The sequence below is a fragment of the Varanus komodoensis genome, unplaced genomic scaffold (assembly GCF_004798865.1).
Source record: "Varanus komodoensis strain SLA01 unplaced genomic scaffold, ASM479886v1 scaffold25, whole genome shotgun sequence".
NCBI classification, from domain to species: Eukaryota; Metazoa; Chordata; class Lepidosauria; order Squamata; family Varanidae; genus Varanus; species Varanus komodoensis.
The window spans coordinates 7,091,092-7,101,943 of record NW_025335661.1 but is presented as its reverse complement, the minus strand read 5'-3'; the positions used below and the strand labels follow the sequence as shown (position 1 = coordinate 7,101,943).

General features: G+C 43.2%; 1 protein-coding gene across 1 annotated transcript in view; it reads right to left on the bottom strand.

The window, feature by feature from the left end:
- Positions 1-315: 315 nt before the first annotated feature.
- LOC123024697 (guanylate cyclase soluble subunit beta-2-like) overlaps positions 316-10,852 on the bottom strand; it is a 29,396-nt gene continuing 18,859 nt past the window's right edge. Inside the window, exons 9-16 of the mRNA XM_044432742.1 lie at positions 10,324-10,540; positions 8,919-9,239; positions 7,484-7,632; positions 6,023-6,169; positions 3,686-3,840; positions 2,939-3,153; positions 2,396-2,518; positions 316-476 (exon numbers count right to left, since the gene is read on the bottom strand). Of these exons, the coding sequence (XP_044288677.1) occupies positions 316-476; positions 2,396-2,518; positions 2,939-3,153; positions 3,686-3,840; positions 6,023-6,169; positions 7,484-7,632; positions 8,919-9,239; positions 10,324-10,540 (1,488 nt within the window). The remainder of the gene's footprint in view (positions 477-2,395; positions 2,519-2,938; positions 3,154-3,685; positions 3,841-6,022; positions 6,170-7,483; positions 7,633-8,918; positions 9,240-10,323; positions 10,541-10,852) is intronic.

Sequence of the window (10,852 nt, the reverse complement as noted above, 5' to 3'; positions counted from 1 at the left end):
CGCCATGCTTTTCTGGAATGCATGGGGTTTGGGGTTGGATGACAAGCATTTTAAAATACGGAAATCCTGGAAAACAGTGCCCATCCTGCCTCACACAGCTAGATGTGTCATACTGAGACAAGTAAGACAAGTCAGTACTGTGATTATAAAATGTCAACATTTGTTTCATTATTGCTACCAGTGATTTCAAGATATGTCAATATTAGACCACATGCTGTACTACTGTATGCAAAGTCAAGACTCCAAGAGAGCAACAGCAAAAAAGAATATCACAGAACACACTTGTACTCTTCAACTTTAAAATTCAGGAGCTTTTTAAAGTAAATTGCAGAAATTGGATCTGACGTTTCTGACATTCCTGATCCGTGGTGCTTCCGCTGCTGGCTTTCTTCTTCCTTGCATGAGATGATAAGGATCTTTCCTTGGTTGCTGGTCACCATGAGGACTTGCATGGGCCTCTGTATCATGTAGTTTGCCTGTAACAACATGCCACTCTGGTGAGAAGTCTTAAGATTAGGGATCTGGGGCTTAATACGATGGAGTACTAGAGAGCCAGCCAGTGCAGTGCCCAGGTTAGAGTGCTGGGCTGGAACTTGGGAGTTCAAATTCTAGTCCCCTCTCAGGCATGGGCCAGTCACTAACTCTCAGCCTAACCTACCTCACAGGGTTGTTGTGAGGATAAAATGGAGAGAGGGACCATATAAGCCTGCTTCAGTTTCGTATAAGGGGAAAAAAGCAAGATAGAAATTAAATAATTAAAATTATTTCTAATGTTATACACTACTTACAAAAAGATGTTAAACTAACAAGCAGACTTTTAAACAATCAGAACCACTGATTAACATTCTTTTTAGACACACGTATGCCTCTCTGTGTTGGAGGTCTGTATGTTTGTACACACATGGTTTTTTATAATGCATTTTTAAGGTTTTAATCTTTGTAAACCACCCAGAGAGTTTTGGCAATTGGACAGTATAGATATAGAAGGAAGGAAGGAAGGAAGGAAGGAAGGAAAACCTAAAGCGTTCAAAATAAGAACAATAAAGCATTAAAGGAGCTGCTTAAAAGGCTAACCTAAAAGGGTGTGTTTTCATATCCTATCTACCATTTGTTGTTCTGGAGGAAGTGCTTTAACACTGCAGCTTGGGAGACATGCAGGAGAAAGCTCTTCAAGTAAGGCCAGGAACTAAGATGTTTGGGTATTTAAAGGTTAAAACACACAGCTTGGATTATGTCCAGGAAGCAGTTGCACAGGTCTCTCAAGACTTTCCACATGGTCCTAAAATGGCAACAGACATACACACTCATGCTGTATTTCATCATGTGAAACAGCCTGAGAGTGAAAAAGAGGGTCAACAGTTTGCATTCAGATAATACAATAATCCACATGTGTTGGTTTCATGCTGGGGAGACACCAGCACTGTATTCACAGGATTAGTCCCAAGGCTGCTGCAGCTCTCAGTCTACTGAGAGCTAACTAAGAGCAAGCTCTTCCCTCCAGAACTGACCAGAGCAAAACAGGTCTTCCTGTAGCTGCAGCACCTGCACCTTCCCTGACGGCTCCAGCCTCCAGGCTCCAGCCTTCTGCTCCTTGCCATGATCCCTCAGCAACATAGGTCCCCCCGTTTGCTGCTGTCCCTGCTCCTGGTTCTTGCCACATCTGCATCTTGCTATGTTTCCTGTCTTGCCATGTTGCCTCAGCAATACGGCTTTGCCTGTTTGCTGTGGTGCCTGACCAGTCCTGCTCCTGGTTCCTGACTTTCCATGTTGCCTGGCTGCTGTACCTACCTCCCGCCTGGCCTAGATCCTGCCTCGCCACCTTGCTTCAGTAAGGCAGGAGTTCCTGACAACTGTGGTTCAGATCCTGCATCTTGCCTGACCCTTGCTGTGCCTGGTTCCTATTGCCTTGTGTATCTTGCCTTGCTGTATAACTTGCCATGCTGTATCTCTGCCCTGTTATCCTGTCAGAGGTACCTGCACCTCCATTTGTCCTCCTGGTTCTGGTACTTCTGGTTCCTGACCTCATTCTGTATGACAACTGGGATTTGGACCTGACAGTATACCCTGCTTTTGAACTCCATCTTGCCTGCGGTTCTGTTGCCCTGGTCCTGGTGCCTCTGTAGTTTTCGTCTTGCTTTGTCTTTGGCCACCCACATCCTGGCTGTGGACCCTGACATTTGCTGCCATGGGAAACAAACCCCCCAGAACCCTACAACATCTCATGTTAATCCCCCAACATGTGAGCAGCATGGAGTGATTTGCCCACACCATGTTCTCCTTTAATCCCATCTTTGCCATCCATAGCACACTAGCCAAAGCGACCCTCTGTCTCTCTCTCTTTTAGACAGTGATTGGGAGCAATGCTAGTCCCACAGAGCACCTGCCATCTTGATACCTGTGACATCTGTCATCCTCGTTTCATTTCTCCCTTTAGCATCAGTGTTTACATCCATGGGACTATCTGCATACTTCATTGCTATGACTGGAAGCAATTCCTCATCCAAATTTGGCTGTACATCTTGAACTTTAAGAGAAAAGAAGATGCAAATTAATCTTCTCAAGAATGTGGAGTCCTCCTCTTCATCTTCCAGGCAACCTTGCCCATCGCCAGAATGCTTCATTCCACTCTCCCTCTTTTCACACCCACTAGTTTCGCTGTGCCACCCCTCACCATAGCCAAGCACAGGCATTCAGTGTTCTATTGCCACTGCACAGGTCTGGTCCTCACTGGACTTTTTGGGAGGCCTCCAATTCCTTTCCTTATTTTGAGGAGTATTTGCATTTCTTGAAGGTTTGGAGTTTAAATCTACTGATACCTCCTTCCTGAGTATGGGCAATGCCGTTTTGACTACATAAGCAATGGTACACCCAGCCTGAAGTCTGGAGATAAATAGAACGATTATATCAAAATAATAATTGTCAGTTTTTCTTCCCCTACCTTGGGAACATGAGTTTTTGAATGCATCGACCTTGCACTCCTGAAACAATTGAGTAGGTTCAGGGCTCAGGTCAGACTCCCTAATTGACTTTCCCATGATCTCATTCTCAGATGCAATTGTATTTCGAACCAGGAAATAAGTGTGCATTTTCCCTTTGCCCTTCACATCAATTTCTCCTCTTTCCAGCATCTCAAAATTCTTGTCCTTTAAGCATCTGAAACATGAAGAGAGCAACATGAATTAGGCTCTGAAACTATTTCTATATAAAACAATAATGCTGTTTTCCTAAACACATTTACCTGGGGGTGTAAGTCCCAGTGGGGCTTATTTTTGAGGAGATAAGTATAGGATTGCAGTGTATCAGCATTCCTTATTATACGCTTGGGTATTATGCAAGCTGCCCCACATACACACAGACTTTTGTACTGGAGACATTGCTTGAGTTCTAACATAGATGATTACTTAGTGAAGGACCTGCAAGGGGGATGCAGGGATGATTCAGGAAACTATGCAGCAGCATGCACTGCTGTTCCCAGCCCCCGGGAACAAGGTGTGACCATGGAAGAAAAACCATTGCACTTGCGTCTTGCTCCCTCCGGTGCCATGCAGCGGCCTCCCACAACGTGGTGCTGCCCAGATGTTTTGGACTACAACTCCCACAAGCCCTAGCAGGCATGAGACCTGCATGAACTGGAGAGGCCATTTTCATGCAAAGCTTAAGAACTGACCATCCTGAAGTTACTCACTGATGAACACTGGCACTGAGGTGGATTTTGCTTGGTACCCCATGGCTCTCCATCCGGGATGCAATATTCACTGTGTCTCCAAATAAGCAATAACGTGGCATTTTTTCTCCAACAACTCCCGCAAGGACAGGGCCTGTGTGGATTCCAACTCTAATCTGCACAAGAATTGCAAATAAAAATATAAATCTCTTCCTAACCATCAGCTCCAACACACACACTAAAACAATCACAGTGTGAATCTGGGGTTCGCTCTGAAGTCTGTTTGGATCAAGGCCACAGTAATTTCTCATGAAAGCTGATAAGCACGTTTGGTGCCTACAGCAACAAGGTATTTCTTCCTTTTGGAAGGGTGGGGCTGTGGCTATAAGTACTGCATTCAGAGTCATGAAACTGACTTGCAGCCAGTGCAACTATCTGGAAAGTATTTCAGGAGATGATTACTGCAGTTGACAAAGGGCAAAATTCACCATGGCATTCCCCTTCCCTTTGAAATTAAGTGGAAATACATATTTTGATTCAAGTAGTTGGGTATTTCAGGACACAATAGCCTTCACAAGATAGCCATACAAGTCTAACATAAAACATAACATAAATCAATGCTTAAAGCTCATACACCACTTAAAGGGTACAACGAATTAATCTAAAAATGGACAATTAGTAAAACACAGATTAAAATAAAAATACTTAAGTGCCTTTAAAAAAAGAAAAAGAATTCAGATAAAGCCAAATGGATTTCTAGAGGAAGTGACTTAGATGAATATGGGGCCACCACCAAAGAGCCTGCCCCTGAGACTCATCCATCTAGCATTTTTCATTGATGAGACAAAGGGTGGAGCCTCAGACACGGAGCTTAATGCATGGCAGTGCAGGTCATATGGTGGCAGGTAGTCCCTCAGATGGCCAAAGGTCAAGTAGGGGGAATGGGAATTTCCAGAGTGCCAAAGGACTCCCTGTGCATTATTGTAGGCTGGGGGTACACATGTCTCACTCCTTTCCATGTTCCAGATTGCAAAGAAAAAAAAATTGTTGTATTAAGCCAACTCATCAATAAACAGTGTAACACAAACAAATCATGCATTTCCATCAGCTGAAGACAGATGGCAGATATTTTAGCCATCTGAATGCAGTTTGAGAAACAGGTTTTGCAGGGGTGGGTGGGGGTGTAAATGTTTCAAAAACCCACACTGCTGTGGATGAACTATGGAGCAAAAGAAATCTATTTGTGCATTAAGGGGGGTGATGCTCTCTCATACCTCTCTGAAAAATGATTGCCTGACTCCAGTCTTGGAGGCACAGTCTAACTCACAAGATGATTTACAGCAATCCCATGAGCACTGAGCATGCTTTAAAGCAGACGGATTTTATCCAATCCTATTAGGCCCCACTTTCTTAGTCTTCAGTGGATTAATGTGCTAAGGCTATTTGTCTCTAAGTCTGCAGAGGCACTGGATGCTGCACATGTTCTTCTACTGCTCTCTAACAGATATGTGTACAGATCCAAAATCCATTCTCTGATCAGATTCCTTTTTGTTGAAAGGAACAGGCTTCATGTGTGCATCAGTTTGTGTCCGTAAAGCTTCCTCTTCCATTGAAATGAATAGGGCATCCTTGCAGCAAAGAAACTGTGTGTGAATATACATTGAAGTTCTTGCAACTCAACAGATCTGATGGCCTGAACATTGGTGTTTAGCAATTTCATTGGCCTTGCCAGGCCAACCAATGAAGCCTTTTGGGTGCTGGCCAGCAGAAAAGCCTACAAGTTACTGCATCAGATCTAGACTTAGGACATGCTAAGGTCAATGACATTCAAGTTAGCTATGTGCATTCTTGGTCCCTCCGATTTTATTACTTCAACATTTAATGTAATGAAACCTCAGAGCAGCTTATATTAAAAATATTTTAAAATCCCATTTAAAATATGCATACATTACAATATAACACTAGACAGAAAATTCAAGAAACAAACAGACCCAGCCAAACATACCATATGCCTCCCAGTCTGCCCAGGGGAGTGTTCCGGAGGGTGGGCACCACTACTGAGAAGACCTGTTTTTAAGATGCTACGTGGCAACATTCTGTAGGTCCTAGACTGGCCAACAACACCTTCTCTAAAGAACATAAAAAGTTGACTGAGTATATCTAGGGCAGGCAGTCTGCTAGGAATCCTGGTCCGGGGTTACTTATTCAATGAATATGCTAAATATGACTGAATATGGCTCCAACCTACCACATGTACATCACAAATCATTTCTGTAGTTGCCGGTCATTATAAATCTCCCCCTTTAACCAAGGCGTCTTTCTTCACAAACACTGTAGCTGTGTTCATTAGCAACTCACTTGAATGGGATTTCCAGAAACTGGATTCTTTATGTCTTTAGCGGCCACTATCATTCCAAGGGCAAAATTGGCAACCCGTTCAGCGTGGGTTGATACAGGTACAGGAACACCCCCTACTACCATGTAGGCATCTCCTATGGTTTCCACCTTTAAAAAAGAAGGAGATATATCCTAATATTTCAATAGTTTTGCCTTGTGCTTATTTAAAGTTAGAATACAATATTATCAAGGGCTTGCCCAGTCATTTTAAAATCACAGTAACTGAGAGTAGAGGAACTCTGTTCCTAGGCTTATTATACAACTTGCCCCTCATTTTCCACTCACCCATCAAAGCATTGATCTCCTCTCTTTCTACTACTGGACAGACAAAGCACAGTGTAAGATCATGACAGATGATGAAATGGCATGAGCATAAGCAGAGTCCTGCTGAATCAGACCAACGTTTTACTTTTCAGGGGATTGACATTCTATTCACACTCCAGATGTCAGTGGGAAGCCAACAAGGTTATAGCAGGAAAGAGATCCATGGTCAGAAATAGGACAGATCAGGCCCTCAACTCGGGAAGCCATCCCGAGGCTCGTGCGAATGGGATGGCATACAAAAACTCCAAATAAATAAACAAACTGAAGGATTGCCTTGCGGCCCTGCACAGTAAAAACAACATGTGTCTTTGATTTGTTCACGTTTAGCCTGAATTTTTATTAGCATGAAAGTATTGCATTTTAATATCTGAATTATTTCACTAAGTAGTATTGTTATGCTGAACTGTGATATGAAACAAATGGTGGGTATTTTCTTTTTTGTTCAGGAAGAGAGACCTTTAAAAATGTATTCTGTTTGTGGTTTTGTGCCTCTTATTAAATCATTGCCACCTTCTCTTGGCCCACAGCTAGCGGCATGTCAGAAAATGGGCATAGGTGGATCAGGAGAAAACTAAGGACAAGCAGTCAAGGAAGGAGGGATGAATGAAACGCAAGCACAAAGGCAGGCAAAAGAAACTGAAGCTTCTGCACTGAGATATGACGCAGAGCCCAGAAGCTCTAAAATAGGGCCTGTTTTACCTCTTCTTCCTGCTTTACTTTTATACTAGCTTTTAGATTCTGGAGCCAAAAAACAAAACAAAACAAAAAAAAAACAAAACCCAGGGAAAGTGCAATGGCTTCTGGTGATTTAGTCTCATATAGAGTAAACCCATTGAAATGAAGACATTTGAATTAATCATAACTAACCTATAAGAAGTCTTATTCATTTCTTTGTCTGTTCTACATAAGACTGATATTACATGCTAAGCAAAGAAAGCAAAGAACCATCTAAACATTTCTGGAAATCTTCCATTTCAATCCAGGGCCAGACTAAGAAAAAGTTGTTCTTGACATCTATTCCCCACTAATAGATGGGGATGACCTCCCACTAATGTCATTTACAGGAAACAAGCAGAACTCTTGTCATTGTGCAAATACCTTGTAGACATCATGAACTGTGGTCAGCCTGTCAAAGCGCAGATACATTGCATTTAACATGAGGACTATCTGGATTGGTTCACACTGGGCACAAATGTTGGTAAAAGTTACAACATCACTGAATAATATGGTGCACTCTTTAAATTCACCTGCAAAAGGAGGGAGAAGAAGCATATTTTTGTTGTTTAGAAGGCAGGACAACAATCATACCTGTTCTACACTCAAGGTTTTCATTCGGAGTGCCATTCTATGGCCATCTAATATTGTCTGGAGGAGGCATAGGATAAGTTGGAGTCCCAGCAATGCCCTCAGAAAAACAATTTGAAGCTGAGGCAGGAATGTCAACCTTGGAAGGCCCTTCCTCCAGCCTCACAGCCAAGACAGTTCTTTCCATATGGCTGGGCTCTGAAGACAGAAGACTATCTTCAGCATTAGCCTGAAAGGTGGGATTCCTGTGGAGTGGGAAGGGACCAAAGCTAGCTAATAAGCAACCTCATCTAGAGGGCCCAGGGCAGGCCATTTGTGTTCTTCCATATGTTTTGGCCTTCAAGTCTCAGCATCCCTCACCATTATCCATGGAAGTTGTAAATCTGGAGGGCCCCAGGTGGTCCACCCCTGGCTTAGCCAAAGCATGCTTACATCCTTTGATTTCATCATAACCATTACATATAAACTTAACTCTTCATATAAAACCAGAAGAGGCCCCACACTAATGACGGATGGGCAGAAGTGCACAAAGCAAGGCATGAAGTCACCAGCTCTGATTTCCATGAATTCCCAGAATTTGGTATTCAGAAGGCCACTGCTTCTGAACAATGGAGGGGCACTTGCATTGGAATCAATGGAGCTTTCATTGACCAGAAGGCACACCATACAGCATTTTGCATAGTGACCTCCCTTGAATGCCCTTCACAAAAAAAAAGCCACCTGGCCTCTTCGCTTAAAGCCTTCTTCTTCCAGCAGGCAGCAAATTTGTAATCTGTTGCACTGCTTACTTATTTTACTGCTGACACCTAATAGGCCCCTTCCAACTCCGCTATTCTATAATTGAATGATAAACATTTTAATACTGTATTAATTGTTTTGGTCATTATTGCATAGTTACCTTGAGTGGGCTTTTAAATGAACCCCACTCTACCAGTTGGGGTTGATGGTATATACATTAACTAATGAATAGATAATTAGCTTAAATGGCTTACATGGAATGATTGTGACTGCATCCCACTCTCAGTAATACAGTGGGGAAAAGGGGAGCCTAGCCCAGCTTTGCTTGGAGGCCCATCAATCCGTTCAGTGGTCTTGAGACGCACTTTGTTCACTGCTTGCAAGCTTTTCCTTCCCCCTGAAATCTGACCTCATTCTCAGAAGTGGGACACATCACATTACAGCCCAGATTTTTTTGCCCTGACATTTCTTTCACCCTGCATTCATTCACCTGCCTCGACTCGTTTCCCTTCTTTCAGCTGGTTGGCCACATGCTTTGGGAGCATGGCATATAGAAGGGCTTCGGTTTTCTTCTTCTCTTCTTCCAGATGCTTTGACAATATTCGCAGTTCCTCTTTCTTTCTCTCAAGCTGATTGGAAAGCTCCATCTCAGCCAACCTCTGCTGGTTGAGAAGAATCAAATCCCGGGTGACATCATGGGGTGCAATGTCCGCAATGTGCATGCTCCTTTCTTCCAGCTCGTGCAGAGTGCGAAGGAGAGGAGAGCATAGGTAGAGCATGCACTGAACAGACTCCATCCAGATCATCTGCCCTGGTTCAGACAAAGGCATCATCATGGGTAGACTTTCTGCAGGCCAGTACTTTTAGCTATCAAAAAGTTTGTCTTTCTTCACTTTGTTTTAGATGACCATCCCTCCAATTCCCTTCTTCTCCACTCAGAACAGATAACCACAATATTATGATGATGACATCATTTGAGAATTCAAGGGGAGGGAGAAGGGGGAAATTGGGAAAGCTCAGCCCATATTTTCAGCTAGGGCTATGTTGCAAAATTTTTAGGGCCTTACTGGATGTCTTCAAGCATCTGTTGGGAATGCCCTAGTTCACAATTGCCTTATTATGATGGTGATGACTACATTTATATCCCTTTTTTCCTACTGGGAGAACCTAAGGTGACTTCCATGGTCTTCTTCCTCTCCATTTTGCCCTAAAACAACCATGAGAGGTAGGTTAGGTACTGAGTATCAGTGACTGGCCAAACTCGTTCAGTGAACTTCAAGGCTGAGTGGGGATGAACCCAAAGCTCTTAAGTCCTAGTCCAACACTCTGACTCCCACTCCCCACCAAATGGCCTACAAGGACTCCTCTAGCTGTACAGTTTGATTGAAGATTTATACCTTTCAATAACTATAATACTGTTATCCAGGCAGATGCACCCTGCACTTGAGCAAATGGGATATGTGTCTTTGTCATGCATAAGTGTTAGATGGGGCCCCTCTCACTGTTTGTGAGGATCCCAGTCTGTCTGTGGAACCAGGGTGTTGACCATAAACAGGGCCAGCCCTATCATTAGGTAGCATGAAATACTTGCCTTGGGTGGCAAAAGCTGGGCCAAGAAAAGCAGCGAGTAAGTAGATGCAAGATACAGGAATGCCCATTACATGTGTCATGTAACTGGTCTCTAGGTCTCATTAAATTATTTTTTAATGCCAGAGGGTTTAGACATGTGGGTCCTCATCTGTAGTCTGAAGTTGCACAGTCCAGACCAAGGTTCACCACCTTGATGTGAAACTCTCCTTTGTCCCCCATAGTTAGTCCTCAAACCTACCTAGTTGAGTCATTGGTCACATGAATAATGCCCAGCCTCAGTCTTCATTGAGAAAACAAACCAGTACCTCTCAGTTCCAGCATAGGACGCTGCTTCCAGGATTCTGGCATCATCTCTCTCTTGGTCCGGAAAACAAATTGGCTGTTGATGAATTTCTGGACACTGGAAATGGTGAATGTCACTTCAGGGCGTACAATACTGAAATACTGATTGAGGCGGATACCCATGGTCTGAAGGCCAGGCACAATCTTCTGAATGCTGACTCCAGCTTGCTTCACTCTGAGCTTAAAAATATATGCATTTTTAAAGGACTCTTGTACATCCCTGTGCTATTTTGCTCAACCTCCCAGAGAATTCCATTTTATAACTATCAGTGGTGTAGAGATTGTTTGCAACCCTTCAAATTATGATTGCATGATTCAAAAACGTCCTATCAGTCATATCTCTTGCTGTCTCCGCACACATTGACCTATCTTCAGCTTTCTTCCTTGCAAAGGATTGTAGCAAATGCTAGTCTTACTCAAAGTGAACTGACTGAAATTGAATTAAGTTAGGATCCAACGTAGGGGGATTGAAGTCTTTCATTCAAGGACAGA